We start from the raw sequence: 24,669 nt of genomic DNA on the forward strand, positions 1-24,669 counted from the left end.
AAACATGGAAGACGGGAAGTGGGTGGAAATTTGATGACTCTTGCATAACCTGAACGCTACCTTAATTGTGTGTTGTTTGGGGCATCGAGTTGTGAAGAGAATTGATGTGTGATCTGTGATTGCAGAATAACAGCCTTCAACCAAATGGTTACAATGAAGTATACGAATGACCGTAAGTGTTCTGTAACTGTATTAAATCCTATAAAGATAAGCAAAAGGCTTGTCCAAGTTAAGAAATGGCCAACATGAGTGCAGTGACAGCTCTCGTGTGAGGAGAACTTTAACTTTGTTTGCTATTGAATTTCAATCAGAATACTTGAGGCCACAGCAGCCTGGAAGCCCAAAGTTCATTTTGCGAACATGATTACGTTGTCTTCTCTGCAAGCCTTTGTTCTGCAATCAGGTGTCACTTTGTTTTCATGGTCAGCAGCAGGCTCAGTGCTGTATTGTTGTGTCCATATATTGTATTGGTTATTGTAACTGCACTTGACAGTGTGGCATTTTGTTTATTATATCTTGTCAGGACATCCAGAGCCTTTTAACAGCTTGTCTGCAGCTCTTAAACAGCCATTTGAGTGCTACATAATTAGCTGTTGCACTAATTAGCATTTTTAAAAAGCGTAACTATTACAATAGTAGACAATGATTCCCACAGTTTACCAATGTCTGCAGTTTGCCCACAAATGATGACTAGCAGGTAGCACATAGGATACAGTTTCTTTCAAAATTTGTGATTGTGCTAGTTATATTGTTGCTCATTTTATTCTTTGTATGCTGGAGGATGGCTGCAAACAAGGGACATGTTTGATTGTTGAATTAAGTGGAGTTAGAATAATGCAGCTGCATGTATATTGTGTGTATGCAGTAGGTTGCGTTGTATAATTTTAGACCAAAATGATCAGTCTCTTATTCACAAATAACATCAAATAGGGATTACTACTTCCTCCAAGACAGGTCAAACATTCTGCAAAAACTTGCATACCGGTATATAATGTGAGCAAATCATCAACTTTGGTTATTCGGTTAGTTTTCACAGTGCAAATGTGATTTCCTCTCTTCTTTGTCCACTCTAAGCATAGATGGTAAAAGTATGTGTTGGATTCCCTTTAGTGAGTTTGGAGTGTCCAAAGAAAGGACAGACTATCATGTCTACTTTGTTTTTGGGGTCTGAACCCAATCCCTAGTTTTCTGGACACCTGAAGAGACATAAGAAGTTGCAGCATTAGGTAAATGCTAATATAGAGGAGTTTCTAAAGTTAGCTCCCGACTGACCTCCAAACACAACCACAGTGACAAAAGGAGGCAAAACAGGAAATCTTTTTGCACAGAGTGTGTGTTGGGAACAGATGACCAGGAAGATAAAAAGCGCTAACAAAGTGGAAACTTCCACTAAGGGATGTTATTTTGCCTTGTGTGTGTTTTTTCTCTCATTTTCTGTGTTTCACAAAGCCCCCATGTTTCCTGGAAAACACAGCAAGAGGTAGTTGGTTTAGTTCTGATGAAAAGGCGACTCCTGCGACTGCTGAACAGTTTCCTACATTATGCGTAACTACTGATGCTTCTGTGCTCCCTCAGTCATACATGATGTGAGGCTGTGTTAATGTTTAAACCTGCTCCCTGCGAGTTAATGCTTTACCCTGCGAGTTTGAGCACAGTTTAAGTCTGAACCTAACCTGTCTGAAAGCTGTGTAGTGAGGCCAGGGGGTAGCTGTTCAGCTCCTCAGGGGCGTTATTGCTATTGGAGGTGACAGATGTCAAATGTGGCTGGTAGAAAATTGATTGAATCATCCCTGTTTTCTGCAAATAAACAAGAGCCATGGTACTACCGATCACTCCTTCACTTCGTCATGCTCTCATCTGCTACATCTTCCCCACCTTCTCCCTCTCACTCACTCTGTCTTGTTCTTTCCCTCCCTCTGTCAGTGGATACTCCATGAATGATATGGAATGATTACTTGACTGAGAGTTCCTGTCCCCGCCCTATGAGAAAGAGTTAGTGCAGCTACGACAACAATTACACATTTGCCTTTGCAAGACATTGGAGTAAGCAGTAGCGTGATCCTGGGCTGTATGTAATAGGACTTTGGTTAATGAGAATACCTCTCCAACAAAGCCTCAGAGAACACAATACCTTCTAAAACCTTCGGTAAGCAGCTCTTTTTTCTCTGCAGATGTTTTTATTTCTGTCAAAGTTTATTGGAAAAAGCTTAAGTTTGATAACAGTTTAAACTTTGGTTAATTATTCTGGAGTCTCTGAGTGCTAGACCTAATGACAGGTTGGATGTGGCTCCTCATCTCTGCCAGAATATTTGGTTTGTGATATAAAATAGTTAGAAAAATCATGACATTGTCTTGTTATTAGGTCACCTGTAAAAGTCCATAAATTAAGAACACCTGTTTGCCTTTCAGACAGCCTTTGATGCGAATGTTGGTCTTTGTGTGCGCTGTTTGCAAAGATAGCAGTATGACTACCAAGGTCTGTGTTCTTTGGACAGTTACCGTAGATTGTTAGGGCTTGGGTCAGATGGCGCCTGGCTGGGTGAGAATTTCACAGCTGCACATGAAAGAGGAGCGACCGTGGGATGGTAAATTGAGGGGAGCGAGCAAGGGATTGTGCAGATGATGAAGGGAGAGAAGTGGCTTGTTTTGATCAAAGGTGCTCTTATGGATCAATACACTGTTGATGAGCGTGCATATAGGATGCAAGCATGCAGATGTATGCCACAGTCTCAGAAGGAGCTCTTTATGTAGACACAGCTGCTCAAAGTTGTTGTTTAGAAAAGTTGCGCTCACTTTCTGACTTTGAAACCTTTGGTAATATCAGATAGTGTTGACAGAACTGGGCAAAAACCAGGCTATTTTTATCCCACACAAAAACACATGCACACTGTCTTTACATTACACAGCAGATGTCAGTTTGCCAGTTTATTTCTAGCAAAGCAAGAATGCACAAGTGTTACCTCCATAGCATATTCCCAGCTGCATAAAACAACTGCTCTGTGTTTTTTTTTGTGTGGAGCTAACTTGTTTGGCCTTGTAGCTTCTACAGAGGCTGGTGCTGGCTCGCATTGCTACACCAGCGGCTGTGCCAAACCCCATTACCTTTCAATGTGGTTGTTAAACAAATCAACATTATGATTTATAATTGTTTCATGTAATCATATCTTGAGAAGATTTTCCCATTGAGATGGTCTGGTTCACAGCCTCCATGTCCAGATGATTTTTCCCACAATCTGTTGCAGCATGAGAGTTTTTTTGAAAATCATAGGACTATAATCATCTTGTAAAAATTAAAAATCCTTTTGACATGATAGATGAACATGAGTTAGTTTCACCTCTTACCATCAGAATAATGCTGATAAATATCACTATCTTAATTTTGTCCATGCTGTCCACCCCTATTCTGCGCTATGGTTCAAGTAAATGATCCAAGTACTAATGCCGTCAGAAATATTGTTTTACCGATACATATCAGTTCTGTACTCATTTTCTGCAGTATTAATACACTGATTCCAGCTGCGCTTTCTGGCTCTCTTGCATTGTTAATGTTTACTACACAGCCATTCTGTTGTTCTCTGCTACTAACCAAGAAAAGAAAAGTAGTCATTGTCATATTATAGCTTTGTTACTTTTACCTTTCAATTAAAAAATATAAATGTTATGCCCTCAACGTCAAATCTTCTCTGTGGTTTTGAAAGTTGGTATTGAATATTGATATATTGTTGTTGCTCATCATACTTGTGATCATCTATCCTGTGATAATTTAGGCAAAACACTAATTAGAACATAGATAAATAAGAGCACATGCAGTATATAAGGCCTCAGTGTGTTAGAGCAAGGTTAGCCATTTGCAGTCCATTAAAAATGGATGTCTAGTTTCTGAGGAATTGTGGATCTTGAGCTTTGGTTCTTGTGGAAGAATTGAGACTTGAGATTCTCACTGTTGTGTCTCTGACCTGTGTGGGAAGATGGGGCGCTTGCACACAAAGCAAGGATGTGATGTTTCAGTTTAACAAAGATTTGTTCTTGTTTTCTCTTGGAGAGGAGAGAAATGAAGAGGTTGACTCTCACATGGGAGCAGCGCTATGCGGTGGACATGGACGATAATTGAAAAGTTCAGAACCAGTTGGGAGTTACAATTTTCGCTGTGTGTGTTTCTGAGATGGACATGCAAGGGTTCAATAGGACACGCATAGTCACACCTAATGTAGTGTTGCTGTTGCTGCAGTCTGTTTGCCTGGGTGGTCCTATCTTTAACTTGTTCTCACTCCATTTCTTTTTGTTTATTTCCTCTGCTGCCTTTGGCCTCAATCCTATTATGGGTGTAAGGAAAATAGACTTTTATATTTCCTACTAAATGGTTTATTTGGACAATCAATATTTGTCAGTTGTTCCCCTAGATAAGGACTACTTTTACTATAGTTTCTTGTTGCCGCAGGTGTGGTAAGGCATTATTGGAGAGTGAAATTTAAATTAAATCTAAAGATAATCAAATCACGGTTGATTTGCCACATTGATTGCACAAAATCATTGCTCATCTACACCTCTGTTGTTGAGAACTCAAGACTGCTGTCGTCAGGGTTAAAAAGTAGTTTAAAGAACTTCAGTTTATGCAGAAAGGTGCAGTCTGTAAGGCTCCTGTGCATGACTTAGGGTGCTTTCAGACCTATAATTTGCTTCTTTGGTCCGAATCAGGGACTAATTTTGTTACAAAGTTGTATAATTACCTAGAGTTGGTTCGTGTTCCTGCGGCAGCATTTACAAGCAGACAAGATAAAATGCCTCGCGCGAGAAAGCTGCTCTTGATAGGACAAAATTTCCATGGGGAAAAATCCAGGAAGTAAACAAAACGTTGAAGAAGAATACACTTGCAAGATAAATGCGACACTTTCTAATGGAGGGACAACTACGCAGGTTGATTTTAGCACTGGTCATCGTGTACTATATTGCTCACCACAAATGAACCGCACCAGAGATCGTTTGTAACCAGACTGAGATCTCCTCTTTAAAAACGTCTTGGTCTAGCTGTTTTGGTGTGCCCCCGAGTGCAATTGCTGTGTTCACACCTGCCCAAACGAACCGCACTTAGGGGGCAAACAGACTTCAGTTCGATTGAACCTAACCAAACAGGGCAGGTGTGAAAGCACCCTGAGTTTCCTCAGGGCTGCCTGGCAGCATCACTTGTGTTTGTGCTAAAGAGTGTGAACTTTGTTATTACAGAAGAACATAATGAAAAGCACATCATTGTCACTAAAATGCTAAAACAGCTACCATCAAACCTGCATGCTCTGATTGAATACAAAGCAGGAGACTGGATTGCAAATCAGTCCTTCAATACTGGATGGAACTCTGGGTTAGAACTGTCTTACATTTTTATGCGCTCTGTAAGCCCTTCTTGTCTCCTGACTTAAAAGACCTCCAGTCACTGACTAGCTATCATTGCGGCATTAACAGAAGTGTCTGGGGTCAGTGGGTTGCCAAGGGAGAGCTTTTTTGAAGCACGCATGTAGAGGAAGCTGTCCATGCTGTGGCATTTCTGACCTTTTTTATTGAGAGTGCAGTTGGGAAATAGAATCATAAAGTCTCTTCAGGAAGCAGAGGAAGGCTCACAACCAGGGAAGAGGACCGAGCCTTCAGATGCAACACTAGAAAGAGAAATACAAGGAGAGTCATTTGTCTGTAATTATGAGCTCTGTGCCGACCTTCGATTAGCAATGGAAATGAAGAAAGGCATATATCACTGCTGTAATGTGGGGACAGGGGCTGTATTGCTAGAACCATTAGGACATGAGTGGTTAGACGAGACAGGTTTTAAGGCCCCCATGAAACACCGTCTTTACTTCCTTAATGTGATGTTTTTCCTCTTGAAACAGGATGTCAGTTATGGCATAACACCGTGAAAGATCATGTAAAATCAATGCCATGTAGGGAGTGAAAGGCAGTGGGACACTCAGGGAATTTGTTGATGTTTACCTTGCTGCAATAATTACAGATCTAAGGACGCAGGGTGTCATAGCTGTACAGAATTGACCCTTATTAAGTGTTTCATAGAGTGTGATTTGGTTAAACTGAACTTGTTAAAAACCTGTGTGATCTCATGTTTGCTCCATGCCCTTCAGTGTAAAAGCTGCCAGGCAGGGTTATGGCATCTCTGTGGCTATGCAGTTGCATAACAGTTTATTCTAATGTTGGCCCAAATGATAAAAAATGAGGGAGATGGATTGTAACCAAAATGGAATAAATACTTTGGTAAAAGCAATTATTCTGCTGTCATGTGTTGGGGTGCACTCCCACTTCATCTTGTAAACTGAAGGCACACCCCCACAGTCCCACCCCCTCTGATTTAGCAGTGGCGGTTAAGAGGGTCTGGGACGACCTGATTACATAGAACAGGAAGTCAGAGGAGGGAGAGGTCACAAACTACAGACCCTCGCACACACACTGCAGCACATGATAAAGTCAGAAGGCGCAAACAACAACAAAAACAACACGCAGCACATTCGTACTCACTTTGAGTAACAGGAATACTACAAGACACAGAATGAAAACAGCTCCTGTGGATACACAGCTTTCAGGGTAGGGTTTCTGTTTTTCACTCAAGGTTTTATTTTTTTCTCTCGTGGATACTCTGTAAACATTTGTGGGAATACTGAATAGTCTTTTTTTCTATCATGTTGAGTTGTGTGGTGCGCTATCTCAGTCTTGGTGGTGGTGACGGTTAGGGTTTTGGCCAAGAGGTTGGCCATGCACAATAACTGGAAAACTTTCACCTGCAAATGGCATGCATGATTGTCTCTCTCTGCAACATTTTGTCTACATATAGATAGGAATAATGCCATAGCACCAGTGTTGTTGGGTCAAGGCTAAGGCAAAGTTTATTTAGAGCCTATAATATTGACTCTTATTTGATTTTGGTGCCAGTTACACAATATTTTTCCCCTTAAAAAAAGCAGAACAGTATATCTTTTAAAAAGACGGTGTTACCAGGATATGAAACTGAATGACAGTTACACTTACACTGCCTGAGTTTAGTTTAATTTAGCTTGAAATGTGAGCAAACAGTATAATTGTAAGCAAAATAACAAAGCAAAAATAGTACACACACAATGCTTAATGTCTAAAATGGACTGCATAGAGATAATTAAGTATATAGATGTCATAATCCTCAGTAATATAGCCTGTATGAGCTGCCACTGTACACTACAACTGTACATTGAGGACATAGTGGTGTGTTCATTAAAGGAATACAGATTTTTGCATAGAATCTTTTGCTATTGGTCTTTGTTCCCAAGTTATTTTCTTCTTAGCTGCAAGCCAGGTGTTTGTCTTTATTGTTATATAAACAAATAACGATAGATAACACCAAGATACAATATACCTACATACTTGTAGTAAAGTCCCACTCTGTTCCCCTACAAGTGATGTGCAGTTCGACATACAACTTGTTGGTCCCCCGGGTTGACCCACAAGTATTGCAGTCGGGGTAGGCTTGTTAGAAAATCTCACAGATTATGGGTGGGCGGGTCATTAAGAAGCTCTTAGTAAGGTATTAATAACTCACAGGAACACTGTGCAATAGTCCATCTTCCACCTTCTCTTCCCCTCTCCTCTTTGTCTCCCTCAAACACGCACAGCAGACTGCTTCGCTTAGGGTATCTGTGATCCAGTTTTAGACCAGGAAAATCTGTTTGACGTATGTAAGTCTCTCCGGTCATAATGTCTGGTAAAAAAATATTTCCCCAAGAGAATATGTAGGCCTAAAATGATGTTCTAACAGCAAGCAACGCTGAATTGTACATATGCACTTCTGTTACAACATATAAAAAAAACACTGAACCTATCAGCTGTGCGCTAACGTAAATAAATCAGCTATGCGCTTGAGACCATACCCAAGATGTAACCTTTTAAAAGATGGCTGACTACTTGCTGTCGTCTTATATTTGTAGTCTTTAAAACAGAAAACACACATTTTATATTGTGATATTTGCTGGGAATAACAAACAATATGGCCAACAGCATGCAGGTTGTTATTAGTGATGGTCATTACCAGAATCTTTCAGCTCTGGTTTGAGGGTCAGGTTCGAGTGATTGATTAACGCATGTGTTTGCAGGTCAGGTGAGGTGGGTTTGTGCGGATTTAAAAAGAAACAAAACCTGACCCCCTCATCACAAGCGCCTACCCAGTCATGGGTCAACATGAAAACATCTGGACTTGGTTCTAGATTTCAGCACATATGGATGGATCAGCATATGTGTGAAGGTGGTGACAGTTTGTTTCTTTATTCATTTTTATTAGAATATTGCACAACTCCACCTGCTATGGATGTTCATGTCAGGTTGAGCAATGCATTGGGTTCATCTAACAAGACTCCATCAAGAGTGTTTACTTTGAGGTCAGGAGGTGGTGGCAGAGTTGGCTGTCTGTTAACCACTGTCCGGGATACTAGACCTCAGGCATGCACATCTTTGACGGAAGTCCCCACTCGTTCCAGCAGGCGGAGGGCTGATGACGTTGGCCGAACAGCCTCACTTAGCCAAAGGCCATGCACTCTTGCTTGTACGTTAACTGCCCTCTCTGGTGCTCAAGGATGTAAAAATAGCTGTTTAGCAAGAATCCCAGTCATGTCTCGCTAACAAAGACTGATTTATACAAGTTGCGGCACTCAGCATAGAGGCGCTTTTGTCCCTCCTCTCCTTCTCCTTCTGCAGACCTCGTCACCAAGGCGGTGAGCGCCAAAACCTCTGACGCTCTTGACACTCTCCTCTTAGAACAGCCTTTGTTCAGCACTGGTCCTATGGTCCTGATAGTGGGGCTTAGGGAAGCACTGCGGTCTACAAGATTGCATATTTGTTTACTGCATTTGTGTCAGATTGCAGTGTCATGGAAATATTTAATATTTTTGTTGCTTTTCTGCGTCAGCAAATACAGTTATTTAATATTCAGGAATTTGCTCAAATTTTTGGAAATGTCACATGCACTTTGAAATTCATTCTTTGTTTTTTGTGTCCCTACACCCTCTTTATGTCCACACATGACGCATGATTGCCAGCCAACACAAAGAGAAAGATGGGGTGAATTTGTTTTCATGTTTGGAAATTGTTGTGTGCTAAAGTCATACATAAAAAATGAGTATTTCTGTTTTGGTGTTGCTGTAGTGTAACCTTTTACTGACTCATCCTCAGTCATGACACATCTTGAAGTCCTTTATGCATACTGACTCTTGAAGAGCCACTTGTTCAGGTACATGACCGGCCTAAATGTTTACAACTGAAGCCATTTTAACACTGTGAACTGAAGCTATCGAGCAAATCAAACAAGATTAAAATGCCCTCTGATAGCATTAAGTTATGAGTTTCAAGTCTATTTTTTTCCACTGGAACGCTGAGTAAGATCACAGCACCTGATGCTTCATTTACATTTTTCTTGCCTTGCTCTAAGCATCCTTATTCCTTCTAACAAGCTCTGCCCTGAAGAGTATGCAGATAAATACTGACACACTGGTTACTGTTGTGTGTTTAATTTCCTGCTTCAGAAGGAGAGACTTTGTGAGCGTCAGAGTTTGTTTTTTTTTTTTCTTCATCTCAACGGACTGTAAAAGGTGGTCTGTCCTCTGTGTGGCCATAAGATGTAGTCTGGTGGTGATTTCTGGCGGATTAAACAATACTAATTTGTTCTGTTATCACCAAAATCCTGACCTTCTCTCCCTCGTGCTCACCCTGCGCCCTGTCTCTCCCTCGCTCTTTCCCTTGTGCTGTGTTTTTCTGAGGAACAAACAGAGAAGCTGTCCCAGTCAGGATGAGTCAGTGCAGCTGGGGTGCAGGTCATTTACCCACAGCCCACTCAGACGGGACAGATGGCCCGGCCACTCGCATGCTGCTAAGTGCTAACTATGCACCCAGACTCTATGAGCTAAGCTAATGCTAACACAGTGGGTGAACTGGACAAAGCTCAGCTAACCCTAGCAACGTCCTGTTGTATGTAGCGATGAACACTGCACCAGGGCCTCTGGTTTTGAGTGCATTGTGCTGCTGATCCCTGCTGATTACGTACGTAACATATTGTGTCTAATATGCAGACCAAATTAATTTTGTGGATACTGAAGTTCTGCTGAATATGATTATTGTATGGATTGTGTACAGAGATGTTTGCTGTATTCAAATCGCATGTTGTGCACTACACATCCAATTACTGTACCATCATTGAACATACTTTTGTGTACATAAACAGTAGTATGTGTCTTTTCGGATGCACTGAGCTGTAATTACTACACCACTGCCTGAGAGCCTCCTTGCTGGTTGGAGATGCATAATTATGGTAACTTGTGTCAACCTCAGCTCTACTACCATCAGCAAGCATGATGAACTCTTCAGAGTTTTTGGTTTTTCAACATGTCGGTTGGTGAACTTGTTGTGTAACGTTACGTCACAGGCATCTTCGTCACCAGATAATGCTTAATTTAGCTAAATGCTAACATCAACATGCTAACAAGCTTATGTTTAGCAGGTTTAATGTTTAAGTATGTGTCATATTTCATGACATGCCACCCAAATTGTTTTTGAGGTATTTCAGTCTGGCTCAAAGTGGAGAGTTACCGACCGACATTCCTGGAGCCACACCACTAGCATGGCTAACAAAAAGCCAGAATCATGTTGTATCCAACAAAGCTCAATAATTATGTAATAAATGTCATCCATATGTAATTGTATCCCTACTGCAATACTTCATATAGTGTTTCCCAAGTTGCATGTCTGGCAGCAGACTTATGACCAAAGTTATTTGCCTGTAGAGACATATTTGTGGCTTATTGACATTATAGAGCTGCCTTGCTCGCTGTCTTTTGTTATGAATGTTGTCGTCAATATCACATTGCATTGTGGGATATCAATGCCAGTATAGTGTCCAGTGTTTGCATACCATGATATTTCAGGAAATAGTGTGCAGTTTTGGAATTATTTGCTTAATTTGTAAGGACTTGGGCATACTAATAAATCTTAAATACTGTCTTAGCGTACTAAAAAGCATGTTGGTATGGAATTTCGGATGCAGCCGTTCTTTGTTTGTACTCTGGTCTGTGACTCTCCTGAGTGGCAAAATAACTAATGCAATTCTGACAGTACATCAGGACAGCCATGCACAGATTCTACTCCCAGAGAGAGCCACAGTTTTAGTTTTGTAACATGATAGATACAATTTTTTTTAGTTATTTAGCTGTTAGGTTATTATATGAGTGCATAGACCAAAAATCTTAAATACATCCTGAGGCATAGATCCTGGCCTTTCATAAGAAGCATTGAATCCTAAGTGCCTGTGTACTATTTGCTGTGCACTTTATTAAGTCATGCTTATCTGGTTATCTGTATGCTTTCGAGGACTAAAACTGCATGAGACTCTCCAAACTGTTGCCAACAGTTTGGAGAGTCAGATGAGGGGGGTAGTGTTTTCAGTTGCCTCTTAGTGCCAGAAACATCAAAGTAGATTGGAAGTGTGTTTGCTTCTTGTCTGTGCAGAAGTCTTGATTGTGTACACATGCAGCATGAAACATTTAAATCTATGAAGTCATAGGTCACCTAAGGTTAAGTGTAAACTTGCTTATACAGTAAATTTGAAATATTAAACCTTCACTGTGTCATGGCGAGAGTAAGTCTGAGAGTATGATGCTGAAGATGAAGTGTTGGCAATCCACTTAGTGTCCTTCAAGTGCCCTACAGTTGTCTTTGCTCCATTGCATTTTATGTGCAAAGCGGGCACATGTTGTGCCTGCATTGACACTGCCAGTTGAAAAACAAATAACTCTGGTGTCATTTTTTTCACATATTGTCCAGCAGGAGTGTCAAAGAAACAACACACTTGTCCATGTCCTGAAGAGACAGTCCTGTTCAATGTCCCAACTGCTGCTGCTGCTGCTGCTGCACAAACATAGTATCCCAAAGGCCTGTCTCAGTACCATTAGAGATATGCAGGATGAGTTTAAGTACGTAGTTTAACAGCCTGTGATGATGACAGTACATTCGCATTAGCAATTAGTGCACTTAAAGGTTTTTTAGGCTGCATTAATCTGTCTAAACCATGAAGTACAATTAGCCTTTTAAGCGCAGTAAAAGTGGAGTTGAGCTTGAGTGTTGTCATCAGGATGGTTCACCAACAACTAGTTTCACAAATTTAGACTAATAGATTAGATCAAACGCATGTAATAGGATACTGATTCGGCCACACACTTACTTTTAGCAGCTGCAGGCTAAAACACAGGGCTCATTGCCACTATCTTTTTGTTCATGTCTTAGTGCATTTAGAAGTCTTGCCATGTCTGTAATCATCAACATGCAGTGGTGCCATAGTGTCTGGTTCATTTCTCTACTTCTGCTAGTATGGATTTTGGCGTGGTGAAGTACAACGTAGGACTTTTCCAAAGTCTATTAAGTGGGATGCTATGGCTCATTTCATTCATTTTTTTACTGGCAACAGCAAAAAGACTGAAATGTTGCACAAGCAAAAGCTGTGGAGCTGTAATGGATGAGATTTGTCTTAGAATTGACAGATGACTTAAGGCATAATGCTTCTATTGATGCCAGTCAGTGTCTTGAAGGAATAGTTCAACACTTATTACTGCTCACATATTCACCTATCTTTCTTGCCGAGAGTTAGGTAAGAGATTGATACCACAACAACTGTAAACAAATGGATGTTTCCAGAGGGGTTATTGGCAAGAACATTTCCTAGCTGGCTGCTGGCAGTAGATACAGACATGAGAGTAATATTGGCTTCTCATCAAACTTTCTTCAAGAAAGTGAATAACTGTGTTTCCCTCATTCACTCATTATTTATTTTTCAGACCTAGAGTCACTGCTTTGGTCTGAATCAGGGACTAATTTTGTTACAAAGTTGCATAATTACCTAGAGTTTGTTCGGGTTCTCGTTGCAGCCTTTACAAGTGAACCAGATAAAATGCCTTGCGCTAGAAAGCTGATCTTGATTGGTCCGAATTTCCATGAGGGAATAATCCAGGAAGTAAACAAAACGTTGAAGAACAGTACACTTTCAAGATAAATGTGACACTTTCTAATGTCACAGTGGAGGGACAACTACGCAGGTTGATTTTAGCGCTGGTCATCGTGTACTATATTGCTGTCATTGTTTATTTTATTCAAACCATACAGTTTGAAAACGAGGCACGGCTCCAACTAGAAAACAATGTTTTGATGCATTGGATGTGCTGAATGTGCATATTAAGGAAGTACAGGAGGAGGCGCACATTAATAATCCTCCAGGACTGTAACATGCTTATGTTTAACCCAAACAATGCGTCATGTGACTAAAGTTGGTTCGGAATGAGGTCGGAACACGGTCTCACCACAAACTAACTGCACCAGAGTTCCTTTTAAACAGGACCGAGACCACTTCTTCAAGAAAGTCTCGGTCCGGTTGTTTTGGTGCACACCTGAGTGTGATTGCTGTGTTCACACCTGCCCAAACGAAATGAACTTGAGTTTGAATGAACTGACCCAAACAGGGCAGGTTGACCCATTTCCATAGACTGCAGATTGGAGTAAACCTATTTCTGAGACAATGTTTGTGTCCCTGTGTAACTGCCCTGTGCTCCTGATATAGTCTGGGCATTCTGGGTCTTTGTAAAAAATGTTGTTTTTATTTTTCTATTGTGAGAGGGTGAATGACCCAGAGTATCATTCTGGCCAACCTTCGGACAGATATTAATCTGGATAAAGTGAGTTGTCCTCAGACTGCACTGTGTGTAGTGGTTTATTAGTAGTGGGTTACTGACCTCCTGTAGGTCAGCATGAGTGGAATTTCCAAAGTACCAGGAGCTTTAATGTGATAACATGCTTAACAGCATCACTGTCCTCAAATTCTTTTTTATTGGATTGCATTAGATTTCACTGTGGTTCATGATATTGTGATGCAGAGGTAGATGCAGAGGTTTGTGCGGGATGATGCAGTTTATCTTCTCCTTTCTTTGCCATTTTATTCCAAAAACCACATCACACTGTCTGTTTCATGTAACCCCCCCCCCCCCCTTTACGCAGTTTACCTTCTTCTCACTCCCACCTTTGCCTTTGTCATGCTGCAGTGATGTTGGGCCAGAAGGCCTCTGACGGCAGCGTGACTCCACTGAGATGGCATCTGCCCTCAACCCTCCCACCATTCCTTCCCCTGTCATCTTCTTAGTCAAACCCTCAATGCCCTCTCTGTCTGGCCCCCATAGGCCTTAGGACCTGGGTGGGCAAATAGAGGGTGTCTTCCTGTGTCTCACCCTATCAGAGCACACTAGGATGCTTGGAGAAAGCGGGGGAGGGGGATAGAGAGGGGTTGGCGGGGACAGCTGCCATGCTCGGGGAGCCCCCACCATCACAGTCCAGTATCGTCCCATGCCGTCCCATTCCCAACCCTGGGGCCGTGAACACTAGACTCCTACAAGCTGAAGTGGACTCTGTGACTGTTGAGTGAGCTGAATGGTTCAGAATCAGACTGTGTTAAGAATAGATGTATAAATACTGCAGTCTGGCTCAGACCAGTTGGGATTTAGCCATTTTCTTCAACACTGGCCACAATGGAATATACAAAACAAAAAGCAGGACTACATGTCTCATCGTGTTTTTTATGAGCCCTGACAGGAGGTATGTAATGGTGGACTCACTATTTGGCAAAGGTCATCTGGTCATACTGTTCCAGTGTGTGTTTGTGGCATTGGGTACAAAGTGCTCTGGTGTGGTCTAGGCTCTGTCATGTTGATAGTCAGCGTGTTTACACACACTTGAAGAGATGTGTGGACTTTCTGTGTGATTATGTCATATGTCAAATTATTCTGTTGGCACAAGCTTTTGTTTTTTGGCAAAAAAAGACAATTCTGGTGGAAATTGGTACAGTTGATATGTTTCTTTCTGCTCAGTTCTTGTGTTGCTGGCCTGGGTCAAGTCTGCTTAATCTAGTCAAGGGTAACCCGGTTAACACAGTTGGATTTCTGTGAGAGAAACCTGATTCCAACAAGTCTGACTTCAGAGCGTGCATGCATGACGAATTTCTCATGGCAAAAGCAATTCAGAGGGATGAAAGGCAGGATGATTGCTTTTAGCGGTGCATCACTGGATCTGGTATGAGTAATACCAAAGTGAAACAAATACTAAAATAAACGAGTCCATATAAATCAGTTTCCTCAGCAGAGCTGTAGATTTTTAAATTCAAACACATTCGCTCAGCAGGAAAAACTGTGTGTCGTCTCACTACAAGTGCCTGTTCTCCCACTGTGCTGTCAGTCCAAATGCTCTTACAAAAAAGAGAACACTTCAGGCTGCAGTGCATATCACTAATACACTTTAAATCTGACCACATTTGTCCAAAAATGTGGTGGGAGGTGGAGGAGAAACCTAATTACTGACCAGCTGCATGTAAATGTGGATTTTACAGTAACTGGGTTATTGCACTGCATGTAAATGTGTTCTCTGACTTCCTGCCTTAACCTGATTTCTTCCACTTTGCTGACGTCTTGTGTGCATGTAGAAAGTGTCTGTATGCATGTCAATGAAACACACCACTCGCACCAGGTTAGAGTGGCTCTCTGAGTGTGTGTAGCTGTGTTTGCCTGGTCATCAGGGAAGTAAAGAGCTGTGTTATGCTGTCTCTTACTCTGGGAGGTGTGTTTTCATTTGTGTATCATGCATACATTTTATTTTTATGCACGTGTCTGGTCTTGAAAGGGTGGTACAAATCAAGTGGAATAAATCGGTGCAAGTGTGCATAATTGTGCACGAGGAAAGCTGTGTGAAAGTCCACAGATGGAGAAGAGATGCTCAAGCTACCACACAGCTTGTCATCCTAGAACTACTACTGGCTGTGACCGTGCTAATGTGGCAGTGCAGAGAGATGCAGATTCTCTTCAGGGCAGCTCCTGTTTGAATGGCAGATATCTGCTTTTAGCAGGTTTAGCATCCTACCACCCCAAGGGTTTTACATTTTGTTTTAGACCTTAAACATTTTTTGTAAGTTTCCATTGTTTAAATTATTTTATATTATAACTAATAACATTGTGCCTGTCTTGCTTAAGGAGTTGTTGGTATCTTTTAGATTATTGTTTTGCTGTACCAATTTTGTCCTATTAAATCTTTTATACTTGTATTGTTTGGGATGGTAATTGCATATATCTATCTTTTGTCTTCCTTTTTGCTTGCTATATTTATCTTTTCTTTGTAGTACTCTCTGGTAATGGCTTCCTTTTTGAATAATTTATGTAATGTATATACTTGATTGGATTTGGTATTTGATTCAAGTGTTTTTCACAAAACATTCTTTCTGTTATAGTCCTTTTATAAAGGCATGTATTTATGATTTCTGGGTGTAAGTGATGTTCTTAAAGCAGTTTGATTTGTAATAGTGCATAAACTACAGGTCGCAGCCACCTATCTGATGTATTTGTTTATGCATACTACTGTATATTGCCTTGGCTGCTCTATGATATTGACTGGACTTGGGCTGTCCTGAATAGGAGGCGATGTAGGGTAATGAGGACTTAAAATAAGACGTAAAATAAGATGAAAATTAGCCACTTTGTTAGCATGCAGGTTGCAGTAACATTAGCCATATAAGCTAGCAAAAAGAGTACAATGCAAGACATCTGTGATTTGCCAAGCTTGTTGTACATTTGTGATATACCTGTATCCTTAAGCATATCTGGCACTTGACTTGTTGGGTGTCATCTTTGCAAATTTTGAAGCTATTTCAGACGCTTGACTTTCTTGACATCTTGCTAGCATACCTATAAGCCTGTCACGTGTGGTCACAGTTTCAGTAATGCTGGACTGCTGGTGACTGATGTTAGATGAGAGAGTTGGAGTCACAAAACTATCACTGAGTTTGAAAGTACTTGTCTGAGAAAACTAATAACAATTATGCTGATGCACAATGGATATTTTTTAACTGCTATTCCTTAATTTATGGGCCGTACTGATTTGAACGTTGATTACCATGGCAATGATTGAAGCTCTGAAGCATTTGGGTCAGCCTTGACAAAATCTAATCAAGATTATAATATTGCATTTGGAAGGTATCAGAACACTGTGTGAATATTGTGTCTGATTTCTTTCTTCAGTTTTTGATCCCACACCTGTATAAGTTTTTTCATCTCTGAACTTTAATCCCTTCAGTTTTTAAGATGAAATTTATGTGTTGTTTTCCTATTAATTTTAAAAGGAACTCCTACTCCATGACTGTTAGGCAGTTTTGTTAAACAGGTCTCTCTTGCCTCTGTCTTCAGCATGTACGTCTTACCCAGTTGTCAACAGTCTCACCCTGGGCGGGCCTGGCCTCGCTGTAACCTAAGATCTCGGTCCCTCTGGTCCCCACAGGGTAACTTGACCCAAGATTGCTTTGTCATGTGCCAGAGAGAGAGGTTCCCTCTCCACACCCACCGTCTTTGTCTGACCAACATAACACAGACACATCAGTGTTGTTGTTGCACGTTCACTTTAGCTTTTACGGTTAAATTTGGCATTTAAATGGGTCTGCCTCAAAGGATGTAGGTTTAAGCCTCATTTGGACTACATGGGTGTGTTTGTGATTATATAATACAGTCCTTTTGAACTACAGTGTGTGAAACGTGCTGCATGTGTGAGTGCAATATGTCAGTGTGGGATGTGAACAGCGTATTCTTTTCACATGTAACAGTGCGTGTTATTTAATGTGTGATTCCTGTACGTCCGTGTGTCAGCAGTTTAAAATGGAGGGGCTTTTCGGGTCTGCTTGTTTCTTCATCCTGTTTGTGGAGGGAAAGGTCTGATGCTCATCATGCTGTCTCAGTCAGGGCTTGGCCCACTAACAAAGGACACCCTGTGGATGGAAAAACAGCTAAGGGATGAAAAAAAAACCCCCTCCACACCCACAGCATTGTTAATACGGTTAAAATCTTACCCCAAAACAACAACAATAAAGTGTTAGTTTGCATTCCTCACACTCTGTTGGTACGCTTCCTGATCTGTCTGATCTCAGTGGTGCTTGTTTGAGTACTGGTTTTGTCAAACTCACATTTCAAACAGCATTGGGGACGTTTCTGACATTCAGTCAATCATCTGATTTGGTTTTTTTTTGTTGCCAATACATACTTGTCCTAACTTAAGCAATGAAAAAGTATCAATATTTTTTGGATGACTCTCATATTTTACAATATAATCCAGCAGTTGCTCAGAAAAGTGTTGCTAGTATTTTCTGGAGTGCTTATTTTGAGCCTTACAACAACGCACTCAGCCCAACTGCCATGACTCAGCAAAATTTAAGAGTTCATGACCTTCTTGAGTCTGCATTTAAATGAATCACTGGATATGTTCTCTAAATAAAACTACAAACAGCATGAGGTGGAGCCCATAATCTGGAAACAGAGTGGTGTCAGTGTAGTGCCAAAATTAAGCTGCCTCTGGTTTCGTATTTATTTTTGAGAAGCCCAAAGAAGCTTCTCACTCCCACTGACCTTTATCTTTTAAACAACAATCTGTGATATGACTGCTATGCATGATATGTAAACAAGTTCTGAAACTGTCTTTTCTGCCAGCTCACGGGTAAAACAGCTTTGTTTTTTGAATTGCAGTGGCACAGGGGCATTTTTGATCATATAATTCAATAATATATTACTGATATATTAAGTTATCCCAGATAAGAAGGGATGGAAGTGGTGTCTCATTGTCTGTGTCCTTGATGTACTTCAGTAAAGGATTTCATTACTAAAATGTCCTTTATTTATGTACACAGAGTGAAGTCATAAATCTCCCAGCTGCTTACGTCTTTTTTTCTCTGTCTGCTTTGCCTGAATTTAAAATCTTTTGTCTGCTTTGCGGTGCCCTTTTCTCACAGACAACAAATCCCATTTGAAAGAAAAGACCTAATTGCCTGTTTCTCTTTATAGATTTGGTTATTCACCCTAATCAGGGTGCGAGACCAAACTATGTGGCTTTTGTTCTGGTTATCCCAGACACATATTTCTGGTTGCGGGCCTCTTCCCTCTGGCCCTGAGTATTCTTCAGTGAGGGCAGTGCAGCTGGTGGAGAGTGCACACAGAGACACAAGCTATGCTAGGACACATTGGCTAAACTGGGAAAAATAAAGCATTTGGACACTGCCCATGGTCACTGGGGAATGGAGCAGTCATTGTGAGAACACACATATAACCTTTGGCCTCATTTCTTTGCAGGCATGGAAGAAGCGGTGGTTTGTTCTTCGCAGTGGCCGTCTGACAGGCGACCCAGACGTGTTGGAGTACTACAAGAATGACCATGCCAAGAAGCCCATCCGCGTGATTGATCTCAACTTGTGTGAGCAGGTACGGTTCATCGTTATTATCAGCCTGCAAACTGAAAAGACGTGTTCCACATTTCTGAGTTTGTGATTCATTGTTATTAATTAAGGTCAATTTTAAATAATCATGTTTTATCCCCCTTATATAATCATGACATTTCAGAGGTTAATGGTTTATAATTGATAACATTTAAGCTGCTCTTCTCCTCAGAAAGAAAAGTTAAGCTGTCACAAACCTAACAGGTGGTTCTATAAGGCGGATATTTTTAAAATCCTCAACTTTGACTTTTATGTATTTATTTGGAAAAAACTGTTGCTTATATGTATAACTGTATTGTCGTCAATGAGGCAAAAACAGCACGCTTGGAGTTTTTTAGGTAGAACTTACTTTGCTTGCCAACTAATACTTTTTTTTATTTTAATTGTTTGGTCAACAGAATGTAAAAAAAAATGTGGAGATGCCTGTTAAATTTTTCTAGAGGCCATGGTGATATCTTCAGATAGTTTGAACAGATATCTGCATACGAATGCTGAATCTGTATGCGACAGGACGAGATTTTAGTATTAGAAACATTCTGGTTTCTGTTTGCAGTCTGAGTATTATTGAACAGTCACGTTTGAATGGGCTAATACATTGGCTGAAATGCAATCTTTGAACCCTACTGTTGGATGACAGTTTAGCTTTTGTTCTTGTTATTCTAGTGAATATTTTTAATTATCTGTGTTCATATGCAAATATGTGTTTATACAGATTATTATACAGTGACCGGTGCAAAAAGGAGAAAGTCTTGGTCCTGACACCTGCTGGCTACACTGGAAACGCCAAAATATTTGTCGTTGTCCCCACTGGCTAAGTCCTTGTCAGACTGATAGCTGATGGACCAACGAATCAATCAATCAACTACCTATTTTAGATTGATTACTTATCCATTCATGTGGCTTTCTCTTAAATAGGTTGTAAAGAGTTAGCTTTCTATTTCTTTTTGACTGATGTCTTATTAAACTAAGATTTGTTGTCGCTTCAGGTGGACGCTGGGCTGACATTCAACAAGAAGGACTTGGAGCACAGCTTCATATTCGACATCAAGACCATCGACCGTGTCTTCTACCTGGTGGCTGACACCGAAGAAGAGATGAATAAGTGGGTTCGCTGTATCTGCGACATCTGTGGCTTTAACCCCACCGATGACGGTAAGGACTGGCATTAGATAGTCAGCCACACATTGCTGCTGCCGCTGTAACTGTTGCTTCAACCTGTGAGTGCGCAGCTGAGATTATAGGGATTAAAGTTTTACTTCGTCAGAACAACATGTTTTCACTCTATACTATGCGTTGTATATTTTGTGCTTCAGTGGGCAGATATCTCAGGTAATCTGCTTTGACTTGCTTTATGCATTTAAAGGATATTCATTTTTAGAACAAATCTGAATCGGGGTCACTAGTAGTGTACAAAGTTGTTCAATACAACTGAAATGAAGATAAGTGATGAACATCCTTGAAGACTTCATTTCTGTTCCTTTTGTCTCTGAGGCTGGAGCCTGTGATTGCACTGCTAATATCTCACTTGCTAGATTAGGTTTGTTGTTTACTAATGTATTGCTAAAATTATAAAATACCAATGATATCAGCTGTTCATAAAAGACTGTAGTTTACAACTACAACAGTGACATTAAGGTATGCACACTTGTACAGAAGGAGGTGATGTGCAGCATCTGAAATCCTCACAGAAATCTATCCACTGTTAACATCACCATGTGATGTAGTGGCCTAGCACCAAGCAGATAATGGTAAACAGCCAAGAAAAAGACAGTGAGGATCGTTATGCAACCAGTGATTTACACCTCTAATTAATGCAGTATTGATCTTCTCATGCACCAACAGCGTTGTTCATTTTGTCAACGAAATTTGGGTGACAAGTAATCGTCCTTTTGTTTTCTGATCTAAATTGTAACAACAGCATGAATTGAAAAAAAATATTGACAACTACAATCATGGCAAAATCTGTGTTTATGATGCCCTGACAAGTCAAGAAGAGACGAAATAACTGGCTCTGTTCAGGCAGACCTAAGTTAGATCACAGTAGCCACCTCAAAGTGTCGGTTGTTTTTCTTTTTAACGAAGCTTGCCTTACTCCGTTAACTTATATTGTTAAATTTAATGGAGCGGAGCTAGCTTACTGTAAACATCTACTCCTGCTAGAAGATGATATATGATATCTTATGACCCACAAACAGAACTTACTTCAGCATAATCCAGTATTAATTTTAGCTTCATGCAATGTTAAAGCGAATTAACGTTAAGTTTCCCCAAAAATGCTCGTCTGCCTTAGAGACGCACTTTCCATATTTTTAGTGTTTATTTATTAAACCTGAGTTCTACTTAGTAAATCATGACGCCCAATTTAGCAGAAGACCTCAGTAATATAAAATAGTAGTAATATAAAGAACTTTCATTTTTAGATGATGTGAAAGAAGTACGGTGAGTCAGTAGCACATTCTCAGTCTCGATGACTCATCACAAAGTTCAAGGTATGTTTACCTCGCACTGGAATTTTTACAGCCTCGAGAAACATTCCGCAGCAAAATCCATCACAGTATTATGAGACTGTCTGAGGGAATTATGACTGACTTTATTGAATGAAATTGGACCTAAATTAAAACTGAGTTCCACTGACTAAATGTTGAATAAAACAAAACAGAATAAAAAAAAAAAAGTGACTTCAAACAGATTACAGTTTTTCAGTAAGCTACTAACAGCAGAACTACATGGGAGCACAGATGCAATGCGTGTCACGTAAGCAGGGAAGGATGGACTCCATCTTTGTAGCGTGTGGTTGCTGCCAGCTTCACTTTGTGCATATTCAATTTTGCCGTGTAGTACAAGTGGTAATGCAGTTGGTTATGCAGGGTTTGGAAGCGTATGTGTTATTAACTGGTACTGAATTAATTAACTAGATGGCTTTTCAATACAGGATGCATTGATTTGATTGATAGCAATGTGAATTATAAAAACACCCACAATGTTCTCTGCTGTGTCACATTGCCTCTGGTACAATGAGCTATTCACTTTCATCATTATTAAATAGATGTACTTGTTTTTTTACTCACATGTAGTTTTTACTCGTTGAAAGACTGCAGAGCTGCATGTAGAGAAAATAAATTACCAAAAAAATAGATCAGCTGTCTAAAAAAAGCGCTTAGCTATGCTGTGCCTGTGCTGGCAAGCGTGGCTTCCATGCTCAGTGTAGCAGGTTTATTTGATTGTAATGGATGCACTGTGCTGCGGGTATGCTTTTACAAATATGTCGCTGAATCCGTCCGCCATTTTTTTTGGTTGTAAGAACAAAACTAAATATACAGGGTTCCCACAGTCATGGAAAACCTGGAATTTCACTATCACGTTTTCCAGACCTTAACAAAATTCCATGACTTTCCCAAAACTTTCAATTATTTTTATTAAGTACATTTTTCTGTAGCTGCTGACTTAACACGCTCTAATATGCATCGATGTGTGACGCTTACCATCATGTATGTTTCTTCATTTTCTCCCTGCGTTTCCTATCTCCCTCCAGCTAGCTGACATTATGTTTGAATAGAGTTTGAATCTGATATGTTTGAAAACGCCAGGCAAGTAGGGCGAGAAAAATTATTATTGGTCCTTGAAAGTCAGGGATAAGTTTTGAAATTTGGTCCATGAAAATGTGTGATAACCTTGAATTTAAAGTTCTTGTCAATGACCAGCAGTCACATTAAACACCTCCTATAATGTATGTTTGTAAACAGAGGAAAAGTTGGTTGTAAGAGTCAAGGTGTACTTCATCACCACCTGTAAGCCAGTACATCACCACAATTGAACAATACATTAGCTCATAAGCTAATTGCTGTACATTAGATTGGTCTCTCTTTTGATGCCACTGTTGTGCCTCTCAAATATCTGCCCCTTCTCTGTGAAGGAGTTAGGTGTACTAGCCGAATGTGCCAGAAGGCCTCTATTCAGCAAAGTTCTCAGCCGAGGTCTAATGATCCATGTGTTGATCCATGTGTTGTGTTGAGTCTCACGTTACCCTTGTTCCCAATACTGGATAGTCAAAGCATTGTGTGCCTGTCGGTCTCGCTGCCCCTCTTCAGTTCTTTCCCTCTAATCTGGTTCTCATTCTCTCTCGTTTGCATACTCGTTTCCCCTCTCTGTCTTTGAGTCTGATTGCAAGCTTTGCTATTTGCATCTCAGTCTTAAATAGCTCCTCCCCCCTCCTCAGCTAAATATGTAAGCATTTTAGTGTGACGAGAAGTAATTCACTGTATGACATATCACGCAACTTAGAGTCTTTCAGGAGAAGAATGCACTTTTCAAACCTGGCAACTGAGTCACTGATTATTCTGCCCCAAGGTCGTCCTCTCTGCAGTATTGTGACTATGCCTCCGCGTCTGTTACATAGCCAGTGTTGTAGGGCAACCCTGATAACAACATTCATGGCACCTCTTCAACACAATTATTGGAACTGGCTGTTAAAACCCCGATGTGCAAACAAACAGTTAAGCCCGCTCAAGGAGAAACTGGGTCCAGCAGACAAATATCGTTGCAGATAGCGTTCTTCACAGTTCTTATTACAAAAGAATGTCCTTGGCTCTCCCTTTTTGCACTCACTTGCCTCTCTCTCTGCGTGTGAGACACAACTCCCCATCTTCTGTCATGTGTGTGGCCATGCTAGAGTGCTTCATGGCTGGCTAGATATTATAGGAGGGAACATTAGGAGGGCCTGGGAACGAAGGCTCTTAGAGACAGTGTAGGAGGTAGATGATTATGAGCAGAGGGGGTTTTCCCTTGTCTTGTATGAATCAGCACATACAGCCTTGACAAACAAATGGGAAAAGGGGAAGGAGATAGCAGAGGAGGAGAGAGGAGCAGATGATGCACTGCGAAGAGAGAACCTGACTTTTAAAAGAAGGGAAAGAGGGGACCTTGTGTAAGAGAATACCATGTCGGTTATAGATGAGAGTGGGAGGAGAACTGTGAAAAAAAAGCAGAAGAAAAGTACAAAGATGTGGAATGAATACATAGAAATATATCACCGAGCATATGCATCAGCCATGTTGGCTCTCAGTGTGGTGCAACAATCAGCTCTGAGCAGAACAGTTTGAAAAGGACTCTGATATTTGTGTGACAAAGCAGAGACCTTGAGGAAATGCTGTCTGGGAAGGAGTGTGTGGGATTCTGAAGGTAAACACTGTAGTCGGACAAATGAAGCTTTTAAGTGGGTTTCATGCGTGTATGTGTTGGACGTGACAAGAAGGATGAACGCTCTAATTCATGATGTTTTTTGAGTAAACTCCCAGCAATGAGTGGGGTGTGCCTCAATTTGATATTCGCCATCAGTGCCAGTG

At 40.7% G+C, this 24,669-nt stretch overlaps 1 protein-coding gene across 10 annotated transcripts in view; it reads left to right on the forward strand.

Moving 5' to 3' along the window:
• Positions 1-24,669, forward strand: part of gab1 (GRB2-associated binding protein 1) — a 64,601-nt gene that overhangs the window by 22,134 nt on the left and 17,798 nt on the right. For 6 of the 10 annotated variants that reach the window (XM_078166200.1, XM_078166201.1, XM_033623449.2 and 3 more), the window contains 2 exons: positions 19,185-19,313; positions 20,314-20,479. In XM_078166200.1, coding sequence (XP_078022326.1) covers positions 19,185-19,313; positions 20,314-20,479 — 295 coding nt within the window. Of the gene's footprint in view, positions 1-2,044; positions 2,147-6,414; positions 6,577-13,068; positions 14,632-19,184; positions 19,314-20,313; positions 20,480-24,669 lie in introns of those variants that run through there. The other 4 variants (XM_078166203.1, XM_078166206.1, XM_078166205.1 and 1 more) reach the window with 3 other exon arrangements.

The sequence above is a fragment of the Epinephelus lanceolatus genome, chromosome 3 (assembly GCF_041903045.1).
Source record: "Epinephelus lanceolatus isolate andai-2023 chromosome 3, ASM4190304v1, whole genome shotgun sequence".
Taxonomy (NCBI): Eukaryota; Metazoa; Chordata; class Actinopteri; order Perciformes; family Serranidae; genus Epinephelus; species Epinephelus lanceolatus.